We start from the raw sequence: 16792 nt of genomic DNA, 5'->3' as shown, positions 1-16792 counted from the left end.
TGTGGTAGATTGTCAGACGCTGGCTGTGCTCATGTCTAAAGGCTCATGAAGAAAGAAAACTGGCTTTTAAGTTCAAGTTACTTCCTCAAGCTTTCATGGTATCTGTCATTTAGTGGAACTGCTTCTGTAGCATCTGTGGTTCTGAACACATGCCAAAGAAACATCAACTGTTCATCTATAGGTTGCATATGATTGGATAAGCCACTTGTCTGTCATCTTTATCGACATGCTATTTCAACCACTCACACCGAAGCTAACCCGTGACGCTGTGAGAGAGAAGCAGGAAAAAACAAAACTTTTTTTTTAATGTGTTTGCGGCTCTAGTGGCACGCGTTTTATTGACAGTGAGCTGACAGGAAGAGGGTGGAAGACAGGCGGCAAAGCGCTGCGGGTCGGAGTCGATCCCGGGGCGACCGCGTCGAGGATGTAAGGCCTCCTAATATGGTTCGCGCTAACCGCTCCATGGCGGGCGCATCCGTCGTGGCGAAATAGCAGCATCAATGTTAACGCTCGCTTCCTCGATGCGAGCCGCCATTGCTTTCTGAATCAAAACAGTCTCACGTCACGGTCGCTTCTCCAGTATTTCACATCTATGAAACTCCAGCCCTGCGTCCTGATTGGCTAGACAATAAAATTGGTTGGAGAAATCACTCTCTATGGGAGAGGTCCCAGATGGATGTGAGTGAAGCTAGGCGGAGCGATATCAATCTGGCTAGAGTCAGGTTAGCATATTGCCGCATGTGGCTTTAATTTGTATGGGTCTTTCATGGTCATTTTTTGCACTCAATACTGATGTAAAAATCAACACATGTACCTAAAAAAATTACTTTGGGGTAAACCCTATTTTTTCTCATCTTTCAAGCTACTCATAAAGTGATAAGAGTTCTCCACAGAGTTATGTTATTGGCAGATGTAAAAAAGCCAAACACAGTCGGGACACAACAAAGATCATATAGAAAAGATCTCAAGTAACAAAACTTATAATGGAGAACCTACAGACGAGAAGTCACAAAACAAAACGGGACCAGGACAGAATACAGCAATTGAACCCAAACGGGTGGAGGGGGGGTGGGGGGTCGGCCTGAATACCAGGTAAATGCTGTGGTGCTCTGGTGGGTGCAATTAACAAGAAATGGAACAAATGTTGAGAAAGCATGAACAAGATGTGTGGGGAAGGGTCATAAACAATGTTAACACTACTGGGAGCATGAAAAAATAACTGAAAAGAACATAAATAAAAAGATTAAATATCAAGCTGAAAACTGTGGTGTTGGCAAAAAAACTAACAATACTCAAAGTTTAAGAAGTGTTTCAGATTCTATAGGTTGGCCTGAACTTTATTGCCCAGTCTGATCTTGCATGAAGACATGCATAAGATACAGTAACTCTACAAGTTTGTGTCTAACCTAACCAGCTATCTCCATCTGCTCAGAGAGCTCAGTGTTCCCAGTGGTGGAGTGCTTTGTCATGTTAATCATTCACAGTTTTTCTCGTATCACATGCACTCTCCCTCTACACTTCATTTAGATTTCTTGCTTGCCATTGTCTTAGCTATGTTGTGTGGGACGTCTTCATTTTTTCTTGCCTTTTGGTTTTGGGGATTATCTCACTGTGGCCCCCAAACAAGGCCTCATCCCAACATAACAGACCAGGAGCTTTTCTGGGGCGCAGACCAGTATGATTTCTCAGTGGTGCTTCCAGCAGCTGCCACAGAATGCTTCTGGCACTTTGCTCACCACAGAGAGAGATTTTACCTGAACTTCATGGTAAGTGGGCAAACTATCCAGTGTAGTATTTCTGTTTACTTGTTTTTCATTATAATGGTAAAAATGGTTCTTTGCTAAGATGAGCATTTTCTGGCTCAATGATACTTTGTTAAATTCTCAAAAGATTCTTTCCTCTTTTTATATTTGATTAGCTTTTACTTTTTCACTCTGTAAAGATGTTCACAATATAGGACAAATTCTGCTAAATAAAAGATTATTTTTATTTATATTCATAAATCAGGTATCTCCATCTGCTATTATTTGATTTACATTTATAAATCAAATAATTTTTACGCATGACCGGAATTATACCGGTCATCTGTAGTAGGCCTGAAATAACTGATTTTTTTCTGTTTGAAGGTCCAATGGGTGACGGGAGTCGGCCTTGATAGGCACCTTTCAGTCACTGTTAATGCTCCCAGCAGTCTGTTGCTATCCACTGTTGATGATGCAAAGGGTCAAATCAATTTTGAGGTCGAGGAAACAGGTATATCTCATATCACTGCTACTGTCCTCTTAATTTCTTTTCTCTTAAAACATATTACCCCCTTTTCCACTAAAAGCTCTAGGATTTAAAGCCCTGGGATCCTTTTACAGTTGTTTCCATTGCTCAGATTGGCCACGGCCCATTTATAGGAGCAATAGGTGAAATAAGTGACTTTAAGAGACCAGTAATTTACTGGTCTCTTAAAGTCATCATAAAATGACATACAATTTAGCAAAACTTTTAAGGGGCATTTTTAGGGTCTTGTAACATAGGGAGCTTCAGCCTAGACCCCTCATTCCTCTTCCTCCCTCTTTAAAAAGTGTGCTTTACAGTTTGTATTTTTGCCTTTCCTCCACGATGTTTATCCCTTGCGCACAGCGCAGAACTGAAAAGAAGAATTCTTTCCGCACTCTTCACTGCCTCAACCTGGCATCATTGAACATAAATTATACTGATACAGTACAATCAGTTCTCAAATAGCCTATTGTTTTTCTATAGCCATCTAGGCTGTGTAGAGAAGTGAGACGCAGTGAAGCACAGAGCCTAAAGTGCTGCGGCTATACTTATAGAATTTGGGGATACAACATAAAAGTGCCATTTGTAATTTTGCTATTTCCTGTAGGCTTAAGACTATTGCTAGTGGGTTAAAGGCAAAGTAGGAGTCCATGCCTCACTGGGTCCACTTGGAACACAAACACGAAATATCTGCTCGGCAACAACTTTAAACTCAGCCTTCGGCTTCACGCTTAGAGGCACCTTGCGCAAATACAGGGGTACTAATGTCTGGTGAGGATGGAGGTTGAGATGACAACCGGTCGCTGTGAAAGGTGGCGATTAATGTTATAAAATGAAACAGTCTACAAGAGCAGGAACAGATCAGAGGAATACTCAGCAGCAGGATGATGTGTATGGACAAAGCGTAACAATCGCCGCATGCTTCAAGTGCCGCAGCACTAACCATATTTACCCCCTTTTCAACTGTTAACTGTAATATTGTGTTTAATAAAAGAAAAGAAGCAGAAGCTTTCCATTTATTTAAAAAAATGCTTTCTTGTATCCTGGGCGTCTGGATCACTGATGAAACAACAGCCAGTGGCATTCCGTTCAGAAACGTAAATAATGACTGACGGGCTGAACCAGAAGTTACTCCGCCGTGTTTGTGGCTCTAAATCATCTTACAGGTGATGGGTCCTGATTTTTTTTCCGCTGTCAATTCAAGGATGTTCACTTGAACAGAGAAGGTCTTTTCTTCTTTGCCTCAGCCTGTGTCTTCTCCTCAGTGAACTTACAAACGTGCAACTTAAAAATAAACTTATTTTCAACTATAAAATTATTTGCCCCGCCAATTTTTATTAGGCCTGGCCAAAAAGCAGTTTCTGGCTACGCTACTACATAGTACATGTCGGAGGTGGAAGTAATGTACAGGTTCACATACACACAAACATACATGTCCACACGAGTGCAGTGAGTGCTGGAATAAATAAGTATTATGCAGTGTTATGTACAAGAGGTGCATAGATTTGGTATACAGTATAACCCTATGATGAATTTGAAAAAGCACAGAAATGGAGAATAGTGGTTATTGCACAGGCTCTCTTTAACACTGCAAGTCAGAATCAACTGTGAGAATAAAAATCTGAAAGTAAAAAAAAAAAACTTGAATCTGAAAATTAGCTTTGAATTTTTTTCTGAATCTTTTTTCAGTCTCCAATTTTCAGTTTGAAGTGTTGGTGTTTCGATTTCAAACCTAAATTTTCAATTTAAATTTTCTGTCTTTTTTGAATAAACTTTATGACCCTAATTTAGCTCCTCACACTTGTGAGATCTAGAAAATGGTGGTTAGAACAGCTAAACCTACAGCAGTCGAGAGGTGCAAACGCACTGCAAGTTCATGAATGCGCTGCAAACACACAAAGTACTCCAAACACAAAACACATGTAATTGTTGTATATATAATTGTTTTATTTTCATATGAATGGAGTACTACATGTATGTATAGCACAGTTAATTGTGTGTATTGTCCGTCCGTCCGTCTTCTTCCGCTTATCCGGGGTCGGGTCGCGGGGGTAGCAGCTTCAGTAGGGAGGCCCAGACGTCCCTCTCCCCGGCCACTTGGGCCAGCTCCTCCGGAGGAATCCCAAAGCGTTCCCAGGCCAGCCGGGAGACATAGTCCCTCCAGCGTGTCCTGGGTCTTCCCTTGGGCCTCCTCGCGGTGGGAGATGCCCGGAACACCTCACCAGGGAGGCGTCCAGGAGGCATCCTGACCAGATGCCCAAGCCACCTCAACTGGCTCCTCTCAACATGGTGGAGCAGCGGCTCTACTCTGAGTCCTCCCCGGATGACTGAGCTCCTCACCCTATCTCTAAGGGAGAGCCCAGACACACTACGGAGAAAACTAATTTCAGCCGCTTGTATCCGGGATCTCGTTCTTTCGGTCACGACCCAAAGCTCGTGACCATAGATGAGGGTAGGAACGTAGATCGACCGGTAAATCGAGAGCTTCGCCTTTTGGCTCAGCTCTCTCTTTACCACAACAGATCGGTACAGCGCCCGCTTCACAGCAGACACTGTACCAATCCGCCTGTCGATCTCCTGCTCCATCTTCCCCTCATTCGTTAACAAGACCCCAAGATACTTGAACTCCTCCACTAGGGGCAGCACATCCTCCCCAACCCGGAGAAGGCACTCTACCCTTTTCCGGTTCAAGACCATGGTCTCGGTTTGGGGGCACTAATCTTCATCCCGGCCGCTTCGCACTCGGCTGCAAACCGCTCCAGCGAGAGCTGTAGATCACGCCCTGATGAAGCCAATAGGACCACGTCATCCGCGAATAGCAGAGACGCAATCCTAAGGCAACACAAAACGGATCCCCTCAACACCTTAGCTGCGCCTAGAAATTCTGTCCATAAAAGTTATGAACAGAATTGGTGACAAAGGGCAACCTTGGCTGAGTCCAACTCTCACTGGAAATGAGTCCAACTTACTGCCGGCAATGTGGACCAGACTCTGACACCGGTCATACAGAGACCTGACAGCCCTTATTAAAGGGTCCGCTACTCCATACTCCCGGAGTACCCCCCACAGGATCCCCCGGGGGACACGGTCGAATGCCTTCTCCAGATCCACAAAGCACATGTAGACTGGTTGGGCAAACTCCCATGCCCCCTCAAGAATCCTGCTGAGGGTATAGAGCTGGTCCAGTGTTCCACGGCCAGGATGAAAACCACACAGCTCTTCCTGAATGCGAGATTCAACTATCCAATGGAACCTCCTTTCCAGAACCCCTGAATAGACCTTACCAGGGAGGCTTGAGAGTGTGATTCTGTGAGTGTGATTGTGAGTCCTACCAGGCTTTTTTGGCCTGTGGGACTCCGGAAGCAGCTGATGTGTACCGGCAGTCGAAGCGGCAGGCGGCTCGGCTGGTCGCCGAGGCAAAAACTCGGGCGTGGGAAGAGTTCGGAGAGGCCATGGAGAAAGACTTCCGTACGGCTTCGAAGCGATTCTGGTCCACTATCCGGCGTCTCAGGAGGGGGAAGCAGTGCAGTACCAACACTGTTACAGTGGGGGTGGTGTGCTGCTGACCTCGACTTGGGACGTCGTGCGTCGGTGGGCCGAATACTTCGAAGACCTCCTTAATCCCACCAACACGTCTTCCATTGAGGAAGCAGAGCCTGAGGACTCTGGGTCGGGTTCTCTCATCTCTGGTGCTGAGGTTGCCGAGGTTGTTAAAAAGCTCCTCGGTGGCGAGGCCCCGGGGGTGGATGAGATTCGCCCTGAGTACCTTAAGGCTCTGGATGTTGTGGGGCTGTGTTGGTTAACGCGGCTCTGCAACATTGCGTGGACATCGGGGGCAGTTCCCCTGGATTGGCAGACTGGGGTGGTGGTCCCCCTATTTAAAAAGGGGGACCGGAGGGTGTGTTCCAACTACAGAGGAATCACACTCTCAAGCCTCCCTGGTAAGGTCTATTCAGGGGTTCTGGAAAGGAGGGTCCGTCGGATAGTCGAATCTCGGATTCAGGAAGAGCAGTGTGGTTTTCGTCCTGGCCGTGGAACACTGGACCAGCTCTATACCCTCAGCAGGATTCTTGAGGGGGCATGGGAGTTTGCCCAACCAGTCTACATGTGCTTTATGGATCTGGAGAAGGCATTCGACCGTGTCCCCCGGGGGATCCTGTGGGGAGTACTCCGGGAGTATGGAGTAGCGGACCCTTTAATAAGGGCTGTCAGGTCTCTGTACGACCGGTGTCAGAGTCTGGTCGGCATTGCCGGCAGTAAGTCGGACTCGTTTCCGGTGAGAGTTGGACTCCGGTGAGAGTTGCCCTTTGTCACCGATTCTGTTCATAACTTTTATGGACAGAATTTCTAGGCGCAGCCAAGGTGTTGAGGGGATCCGTTTTGGTGGCCTTAGGATTGCGTCTCTGCTATTCGCGGATGACGTGGTCCTATTGGCTTCATCAGGGCGTGATCTACAGTTCTCACTGAAGCGGTTCGCAGCCGAGTGCGAAGCGGCCGGGATGAGAATCAGTGCCTCCAAATCCGAGACCATGGTCTTGAACCGGAAAAGGGTAGAGTGCCTTCTCCGGGTTGGGGAGGATGTGCTGCCCCTAGTGGAGGAGTTCAAGTATCTTGGGGTCTTGTTCACGAATGAGGGGAAGATGGAGCGGAAGATCGACAGGCGGATTGGTGCAGCGTCTGCTGTGAAGCGGGCGCTGTACCGATCCGTTGTGGTGAAGAGAGAGCTGAGCCAAAAGGCGAAGCTCTCGATTTACCGGTTGATCTACGTTCCTACCCTCATCTATGGTCACGAGCTTTGGGTCGTGACCGAAAGAACGAGATCCCGGATACAAGCGGCTGAAATGAGTTTTCTCCGTAGTGTGTCTGGGCTCTCCCTTAGAGATAGGGTGAGGAGCTCAGTCATCCGGGGAGGACTCAGAGTAGAGCCGCTGCTCCTCCACGTTGAGAGGAGCCAGTTGAGGTGGCTCGGGCATCTGGTCAGGATGCCTCCTGGACGCCTCCCTGGAGAGGTTTTACGGGCACGTCCCACTGGGAGGAGGCCCAGGGGAAGACCCAGGACACGCTGGAGGGACTATGTCTCCCGGCTGGTCTGGGAACGCCTTGGGATTCCTCCTGAGGAGCTGGCCCAAGTGGCTGGGGAGAGGGACGTCTGGGCCTCCCTACTGAAGCTGCTACTCCCGCGACCCGACCCCGGATAAGCGGAAGAAGACGGATGGACGGATGGACGGACTTTAACATTCATGTTGACACTTTTTCCTTCCCGCTAATGGGTGGTTTTGCTTTCCACTGTCGCTCCATGCTTGCTCAGTATGAGGGATTGATGCAAAGCCATGGACAATGCAGACTACTCTCCCTGTGGCTCTACGCTTCTTCAGGAGTGAATGCTGCTTGTCAAGACTTGATGCAACCTACTGGGTTTCTTTAGATAGGAAACGTTTTGACCAATTTGTATAATCTGATTGAATTTTCTTTTGAAAGCCCCTTGAGATGACATGTATAATGAATTGGCGCTATATAAATAAAATTAAATTGAAAAATTCAATTAACACAGAAAGAAAATTAAACAGTCCTACGAAATAAAGTTTTGATTATGGAAAATACATTGGCTCATATTTTTACTAAACATCACACGATTGCCACTGGCATAAAGAACAATAGGCATTAGATGGAGCAAATGCACATAAAACAGACAGACAATCCGTTTTTCAATGTGATCAACAGACTACATTTTTCTTCAGCACACCAAGGCTGGAAAAATGTTGACAAAATGTTAAGCCATCACATGCAGCCTTCTGCCTGGTCCAGAAAACGGAGAAGCTTTTCCCAACAAGGTCCAGTGCATCCTTCAGATAGCTCTCAAATGCCTGAGATACTCCAAAGAAAGAAGCAAGTCTGTTAGAAAGTATGCCCCCTTCATGTCAGGATGTGTAAAAAAAAATAACTAGCATTATAAAAATGCTTAAATAAAATAAGACAAATTAATTTACTATCCTGCAGTAAATACCAATTTTATGAAGGTTAAAGTGTGTTAAAGTGTTGTTCAAACATCTTGATTGAGCTTTTACAGGGGCGTAGGAAGGTTTTAAAATGGGGGGGGGGGGGGGGGACAAATAAGATAGATAAGGTATTATAGTGAAATGCACCATTAAGACAAAGAAGACCTAGGAAAGGTGAAATGCACCCCTATTTAACATGTTTAATGAGCATGCTGATTAAAGAAGCAATCAGTACATCTACATCTATGTCAGCACTGTAGGCTTAAGAGTTATTTTTTCGAGGTGCATCATTATCTTCTCAACATTTAGGAGGTATTTACCAAACAAAGAACTACCCCAAGAGGCATAGGCAACCACAGGTCATTAAACTTAAGGTTGTGCATGAAATGTAATTGAGTTACTCAATTTTGGATGATAAGGGAAAACAACAGATATTGACAGATTAAATTTGGTACTATCTAAAAGACAAAGAACAATGTTTAAATATACAATTATTACATACTGTTCAATAAATGATAAGCTTTTTTAATTAAGATTAATTTTCATTTGAAGGTCCTTTTATGGGGGCCGCCATCTTGGTGAAGAACAGTACTGCCCCTCCCAGTTTGTGACGTCACTGTGCGGTATCGGCTGTAGAGCAAGTACCAATGCCCCATCTGTCCCCTTGTAAATAAATATCCGTTTTCATGCCAAAATATTTTTTAACCTCTCAAACAAAGATAGACGTGGTATTAAGCATTTAAATTTAAATTAATACTAATTTTACATTTTAGAGACATAAAAAGACAACAAATAAGCATTAAAGTACGGTTTATGGTTTGGGTTCTGCAATGTTATAAGATGAGTATAAAACTCATCTTTAGAACCAATCTCTGCTCAAAATGGTGATCTGCACCGCCTAATCTACTTTCAGCAGTTATCATCAGTTATTGCAACCGTAAACTGCAGAAAATACGGCCAGATCGGCTCTTTCTGAGTTTTCTCTCTGCTCCTGTCACGATGAGCTGCAGTGCGTTAAGAGGCGGAGGGATATTTCAGCATCACTCAGTTTAGACCCCAAACAATCAACTTCCCTTTCAGAAACAAGCCCAAAAAAATTGCAACCCGCAACTCACAAAATTTACAAGCGACCTTAGAAAAAAATAAGACCAAAGTCGTATAAAATAAGTGGACTTCAAAACAGTGAGCACTCTTTCCAAGTTCGTTGTACCCCTCCGCCGCTCTGATCGGGTAAACAAATGTTACGGCAAATTCTACATCATAAAAAAAGAAAAACCTACCAAAAATCCTCACTCTCATGTTATCTTGAAGACATCGTTCTTCCAAATGTTGGCTACAGACAACGTGTTTTCTCTTTGTTCAGAAGCACAATGGCAAAGCCTTCCTCCTTACGGACAGTCCCTGACTGGACTGTCTGGGCTCGAGTCACCCTGGAAGCAGGATCTCGAGGCAAGGTTGGGGCAACGGACAAACGACATGAGCCAGAAGCTTCCCAAGTATTCACAGGCCGACTGTCACGCCTGTGGAGCCCCGCGAGCTGCTGCCTGGTGCGAGAAGCCTGGGCAGTGCGTTCTAGAGCCTCGACCGCAGCCGAGAAGAAAAGTTTCCCTGGAACCACCGGCAAGGCGCGCAGTGTCCGTCTGCAGGGTTCAGTGAGTGGCGACTGAGCCAGCCACACCTGACGCCGAGCATGGACCAGGGTGGACAACGTGCGACCCAGCTCCCTTGACATCAAGGCAAAAGCCTGGAGAGACGCATCCAGCATGCCTTGAGTCGACTGGTCAAGCGATCGTGCAAGACCTAGCAATAAATGGGAGAGGGAGTTCCCAATATGCCCCATCCTAGCACCCGAATCGTAGGCTCAGCAGAGCAGATCGTCGGTGATGCGACACTGTGGCCATGGACAGCGGGCGCTAGCTCGTAGGGCCTCCTCTACGAGCTAGCACCTGCTGTCCACGGAGGAACAATGAGGGAGGTAATGCCAGGTTCCACCGCTGGCATCTGCCCTAACCCAAACTTTGGGGCCTCCTGCATCGCGGCAAGGGCTCTTCCATCTGATGTCGGGTGAGAAAGAGCCCGAGTATCAGACCAGCAGGTGTGGAGTTCCCTGATGTACTCCTCTGAAGGCGGTACAGCGAAGGAGGCCGTCCCAGTCTCACGGCACCTGAAAAAGGCGCTAGAGGTGGGAGGTGGACCTGTGGAGAATCCACCCACAACTGTGCCAGGGCAGCTCTAATAGCAGTTGCCACTGACTCCCCCATGCCCCCCAGAGAGATGTTGGATTCAACATCCGACACCTGTGGGCTATGTACCTGGGGTTCCCCCCGAAAAAGGGTGTCAGAAGCCGCCACCGAGAGGGTGTCCTCATTGAGGACTGAAGCTTCATTGGTAGCTGGAGACAAGACCATCCCCTGAACAGGGGGAGGTCGCAAAGACTGGGCTAACTCCGAGGAAAATTGATCTACCTTAGAAGACAGCCCACCTCCCGAATGGCGGGACTTCTTCCCAGCTGTTAGCGGAGCGTCTGTGGCAGGGCGTTTAGAGCATAACCCCTGGCCAGGGGGCAGCTGTTCCTGTTGATGAGAGCCCATCCAGCGAACAGGCTTTTCAACTGAGGACAGCCGGGCCAGCCGCGCTGCATGGGGCAGAACGCTGCAATTGGAGCAGGCAGCCTCGGTAAGCGCCTCCTTGAGGTGGTCAACACCCAGACAAGGGGGGCACAGGTCATGACCATCCTCAGGATGCAAAGGGGCTAAGCAAGTGGAACAACAGAGACGTTCCATCTCTCAGTGATGGAGCCCGTACTCAGGAGCAACGTCACCCACCTGACAGGGCAGAAATCGCCACCAGTGAGATAAATGTAAACGTAAACCAGGTGTTTCAATTATGTTGAACTAAAAAAAAACAGCACGGGCAGAAAACACCACTGCGGAGGTAATGTAAACAGCCACCAGCTTGTTTCAATTAGGTTTAACAAAAGGACTCAGCACGGGCAGAAAACGCCACTGGCGAGGTAATTGTAAACAGTAACCAACTTGTTTCAATCAGGTTTAACCTCAGAAAACTCCACCGATAAGTAAACAAAACGAGCAGTCATCACCAGCTGCTAACTTAAGCAACACCAACGGGGCAAGATGCTACCCACGGGGTTCCGAAAATGAAAGAAAACAGACTCACCGAACACCAGATGAGTTCCGTAGGCACAACAATTGTCTCTCGCGCAGCCCCTGGAGGGCGAGCACGCCCGCAGCTTCGACCACAAAAGATCACGGGGCTACTGACAGCGAGCTGACGGAGAAAGCGGTAATACAACAAAACTCACGTGTCTGTAGAAAGAACAGCTCACAACAAACCTGCATGCGAGAAGATGAGAAGGGACTGAACTACCGGTGTCACGTGCCTATATAGGCTTCCGCTGATCACCGATTGGTCACAGGTGACTTTGTTGATACTAATTCTCGACCTGCGCAAGCGCAAGAGTGATCATTCAGTGCTTGAAGCACTGCCTCTGGCGGTCAGTAGGAATGAAATAGAACTAATGTTTTTTCCACTTTTACCTGATGTATTGTTACATCCAACAGCCATGCACATGAGCATTGTTGCTTCAACAATAGTTGTTGCAAATTTCAATGGTGAAGTCCTCTGGAAATCCGAAATAATTGTTGTTGATCGCAGCTGTATCCAACAGCTCCTACAGCTGCTAATGCGCGGCGAACTGCCGTCGGCTCTCCACTTACCCACGCCACAGGATGTGATGTCAGGCGACCATTACTGCCCATATTTGGGCAGTAATGGCCGCCCCCATACACAGTGATCCAGATGACAATTTATTGTTTTTTTCTTATTGATTAACGCTAAATTCATTAAATAACCACAAACGTATTAGTTTTAGGTATAGCTAATGATTCCCTGATTTTTCCTTGTTGACTGAACTTCCCCTTTAAAGTTACTAATGTTGATTTCAGAGTAAAATGGTTTTGACATAACAAGTGTGCAATTATTGATAATAAAAATAATATAACTTACTACGCTGGGAATCGGTGGGTTCTTGTAAAAAATCATGTTATCCTAGGTCTTGGTTTAAATCTTGTCTTCTTTGTCTTAATGGTTTTAAAGGAAGTGACTATAGCGCATGAGTCAAGAGGTCATTAAGTGGACAGACTCATAAAAGTTGGATACCGAGAAGATGCCCACACATGTTACTTATTAACTAGGTCCCAGTAAACAGTACATAGTCATACAAGATGTAAACAATTTACACATACTAAGAGTACTGAAGCTTTACGCATATCAAACAAAATAATAATAATGAATTTGAACATTAAAAAGATAATGAAATAACCAGTAGACTTCAAGTAATTAAAAATTGAATTAGGAGAAAACAAATTAATTAATAATAAGAATTTAATTCAATGACAGTAACACTATCAATTAATTAGGTAGCCAAATACTTCTTGTTGATATTGATAGCTTTCTTATTGTTGTATTTATCAAAATAATGGAAAAAGTTAAAATTTTATCTCAAAAGTGTGGGGGGGGGGGGGGGCAAAACATACCTTTTGCCCCCCCGTCCAAAAAGTGAGGGGGCACTTGCCCCCCTTGCCCCCCCCTATTATTACGCCACTGTCTTATTTTGGGGGACAGAAAATGGCTTCTTGTTGCCTCTGTTATCCTATGTTACATGCTTGAGCAGTTCATTGAAATCAACCTTGCGAGTTAACTGAAAAACCTCGTGATTTAACTGAAAAATATTCCTTGTATCCAGGAATACAAGCGGCCGAGCTTTCTGAGTTATCTAAGATATTAGCTTCATCTAAACCAGGGGTGTCAAAATCATTTTGGTTTAGGGGCCGCATTCAGCTTAATCTGATCTCAAGAGGGCCACACGAGTAAACTCATTGCAAGATTATATAGAACTAATAAAAGTGGACTTGTTGATTTTTATATTAAATGAATTTCACTTTTACACAATATGTTATGAATGACCTCAGCGTGTTTAAGAAAGTATGTGCAATTTCAACAATACTTTTACTCAGTTAAACATTTACTTGTGCATTATGCATAAGAACTGATCACAGTGATTGTACAATGTTGAAAAACATTTATTCACATTTTTTGGAACTTAGAAATACTGTCCTGCATGACAAAATACATCATACAGATAAAAATTAAGAAATTATTTAAAATCTATTTTCCACATCTGAAGCTCAGTGCTACAATCTGCTGATTAAAACACAAAAAAGATATATATATTTTTTTTTTTTTTTGAATAATGATAATGCATTTAGCCACCAGGCCGGACTAAATTGTTTGGCCCGCGGGCCATATGTTTGACACCCCTGATCTAAACCCTCAATTTGTATGCTAGGCCTAATCTCAACCAAGCTGTTTAAGGAAATTGTGAACGTCATGTATATTGATGCCTGAAGGCAGGGGCAGACACCAGGGATGATGCCGACAAGAAAATCTGTAAGGGCCAGTGGCGGCTGGCCAGTAGGGGGCGCTCGGGCGCCGCCCCCTTTAAAATCGTTTAGATAATAAATGATTTCTGAACTGCAAAGTACTTAGAAATGTATTTATTCATACTGTGTGTCCAATAGACATGTTAGAATTTATTAAAATAGTAAATACATAATTCTATTTAATTGCTCACATTGTGCACACTTCCTCCTTTCCTATGTGCAGGGCGCTGGTCTAATGGGAGTGAATGTAGGCGCAGCAACTTGGGCAAGCACGTGATCTGAGGCTGACTTTTAATTGGTTATCTAGGGTTTTGCATAGGGGCGCACTGCTCTGCGTCCCGGACACACCTATTCTGTTGCGTCATTACTGGTAGAGTGTCAGTACTGGCTAATTTTTTTAAAAACATTGTGTGATTGGACAATCCCCGATTCGACTCAGCTCAGCTGCAGTTCGTTAGGTTGATTCACGGTTATGCTTGCAAAGTTGAGTAGTTTCAAAATGAGAGAAAATTCTGTTTTGTCTTTACAAAAAAATGCTTTTACAAAGCGTTCACTTGAAGAAAAAAAACAGGATAAAGGAGCTTGGACCGGATCGTCTTAATTTATAAATTCAGCAGCAGGCAAGTGATCTCTCCACTCCATGGTTGGATAAAGCAGTGTAGGTAGTAGTCAGCCAGTGAAGAGGCGTTGGATACTCAGTGTAGAAGACCATGAAAGGATTGCTGCAGTGGTGAGTTGTTGTGGAAAATCACTGTTACACTGGTTTATAGTAATGTTATTTAATATATTAGGAAGATGTGCTTTGTAGTTAGAAATACCTTTAGTTGTGTCTATGCTGTGTAGGTATGTTGATGTAATGTTTGTCAGCAAGATATTTTATTATTTAAGTTGTACTGAAGTTTATGGGTAATGGGGAATAAAACATTTGGTTACTGAATTTTGTATAATCTTGTCCCACAAAAATGCTGTAACACATTTCATAACACAGCCTTAAAAAATGGCAGCAAATGTTATTAAAATCAGGAAAACAATCTAGAAGAAGTCTTTTCAGAAACTGTCACGCTCTTGAAGATCCTCATCACCACACCCATGACCACAGCTGAAAGCTGAAAGGTGCTTTTCAACTCTGAAAAGAATCAAGACTTTTCTGAATGCATTGGCCATGTTGTCAATGGAGAAAAGACTAGTCACAGAGATGACTGACTTTAACAATTAAGAATATAATTGAGAAATTTGCTGGGCAGAAGGAAAGGAGGGCAAAATTCATGTTCAAATAGTGCTATTTTTTAAGATTTGCTTTGTTTGTTTTTCATTTGTTTGTTTGTGTGCGCCCCCCTCAGTTTTTTTAGCACCAGCCGCCACTGGTAAGGGCAAATGTTTTTTTCAACAGGACTATACCCTCATCAATAATAAAGAAAGCCTAAATATGTTAAAATTGTTTACTGTGATTCACAAAGTTTAACATTTTCATTTGCTATGTGATCCTACAAAGAATCAACAAGTACTGTTGTGAACATTATGACTATGACCATATTCAGAGGTCAGATGCTAATATTAGCCTGTGTGCCAAGTCTGAACTTTTTACTTAATGTTCAATCTGTTACCCACCCAGGTTTCCACCAGATGTGTTTGAGCAACTTCCACAACCACTTCAGCATGATGCAAGTCTTCCTCAGCTTTGGCGTTTACTATGACAATAACCAGGACAAAGGCAAGAAGGACATGGAGGAGGAGAAATTGAACAATACACTTAGCATCATTCAGGTACACACAGCTGCCTTGCATTTCTGTTTTCTCTGGGGCTCCTGTGTTGTTACTTAAACTATGGACAGAAAAAGAGATTTCTCTCCTAATTTCAGATGTGCTGGGGTTGTATTAAATACTTTAAGTGAAAAAATGTGTCTTTCACCATGAGCATCAAACTTGTCTACACATTTAACACAGGTTGTGAAATAATTCATTGCAGAACTACATAATATAATTATCTATATTGGTCCAAATAGAAAAACTTCCATTTGGTCATTTGATTACAAATAGCTTTTAAACAAACTTTTATTCTCCTGTTTAGATCGCAACCAATAGAGTGGAGCGAAATGTATTTCATATGTTTCGCTACTACAGCTTCGGCCGAATGAGGAAGAGCACAGACTACTTCCTGCTGCAGTCCAACACCCGGTATATCACATGGTGGTCAATGGCCCTCAGCTTGCTCATCGTGACCTCAGGGTTCCTGCAGCTCCTCTTCCTCAAAAGTCTCTTTGTGAGCAAAGCCGAGAATGAAAAGCCACGATGCTGACAATCAAAAGCTTGTCCTGTCAGAATGCTTAATAGGTCACAGTAAAGTTCAGACCTACTCCAATCAATCCTGAGCCAAATCAAAACGCTGTGCTCTGTGTGAAATATGAAATAAAGGCTGGAAAACCTATGATTATAATTATATTTTTATTTTCAATTATACGTGTTTCTTTCAAATGGCGGACTAAAAAGAAGCTTGCAGATTTTAAAACAAATGTTACCCCAGAAACTTGACAATTGTTCTGTCATGGTATTTTTCTGGGATGAACCCGGACACAGCACGCACACACAGAGCTAGTTCTTTAAAGTGAGTTTATTAAACAGTGTGGATGATGGATGACGAGAGGACCCAGAGTCTTTTACCAGACGGAGATGTAGGGTGCAGAAGCTGGCCGGCAGGAGTAATGCAGAGACACTGACCAGGAAGGAACACTGGAGCCGAAGACTTGAGACCAGGACGGAACACTTGAGACCAGGATGAAACACCAGAGCCGAGAACTTGAGACCAGGACGGCTCACCAGGAGTTGAGAACATGAGACCAGGACGGAATCTAGCAGCTGAGAACTTGAAGCCAGGACGGAGCACAGGAGCCGAAGACAGAGACCACAGCGGAACACCGGAAACGGCAAACCCAAGACTGTGGGCTGAGTTGGAGCGGAGTCTCTGGCCGTGACTTAGCTGGAACAGAGCTGAAGCAGAGTCTTTGGCAGTGACTGGACAAAATAAAACTGAATAAAAGTCTTCTGGCTGACTAAACAAAAACAGAGCTG

At 44.6% G+C, this 16792-nt stretch overlaps 1 protein-coding gene across 1 annotated transcript; it reads left to right on the top strand.

Moving 5' to 3' along the window:
* The first annotated feature begins 1505 nt into the window (after positions 1-1505).
* Positions 1506-16777, top strand: tmed6 (transmembrane p24 trafficking protein 6). The gene is made up of 4 exons (XM_012858003.3): positions 1506-1766; positions 2127-2253; positions 15339-15490; positions 15795-16777. The coding sequence occupies exons 1-4, from the start codon at positions 1554-1556 to the stop codon at positions 16020-16022; spliced, it is 720 nt and encodes a 239-aa protein (XP_012713457.1). The 5' UTR covers positions 1506-1553; the 3' UTR covers positions 16023-16777.
* Positions 16778-16792: the final 15 nt, after the last annotated feature.

Source organism: Fundulus heteroclitus, unplaced genomic scaffold, assembly GCF_011125445.2.
Source record: "Fundulus heteroclitus isolate FHET01 unplaced genomic scaffold, MU-UCD_Fhet_4.1 scaffold_39, whole genome shotgun sequence".
In the NCBI taxonomy this organism is placed as follows: domain Eukaryota; kingdom Metazoa; phylum Chordata; class Actinopteri; order Cyprinodontiformes; family Fundulidae; genus Fundulus; species Fundulus heteroclitus.
The sequence above is the reverse complement of the archived record's forward strand: the minus strand, read 5'-3'. Positions and strand labels throughout refer to the sequence as shown.

Bases quoted from the DNA above. Each gene is read 5' to 3' on its own strand.
- tmed6 (XM_012858003.3), top strand. From the start codon at position 1,554: ATGTTGTGTGGGACGTCTTCATTTTTTCTTGCCTTTTGGTTTTGGGGA. The intron at 1,767-2,126 runs GTAAGTGGGCAA...TTCTGTTTGAAG, and splicing joins GATTTTACCTGAACTTCATG to GTCCAATGGGTGACGGGAGT. The intron at 2,254-15,338 runs GTATATCTCATA...TTACCCACCCAG, and splicing joins TTTTGAGGTCGAGGAAACAG to GTTTCCACCAGATGTGTTTG.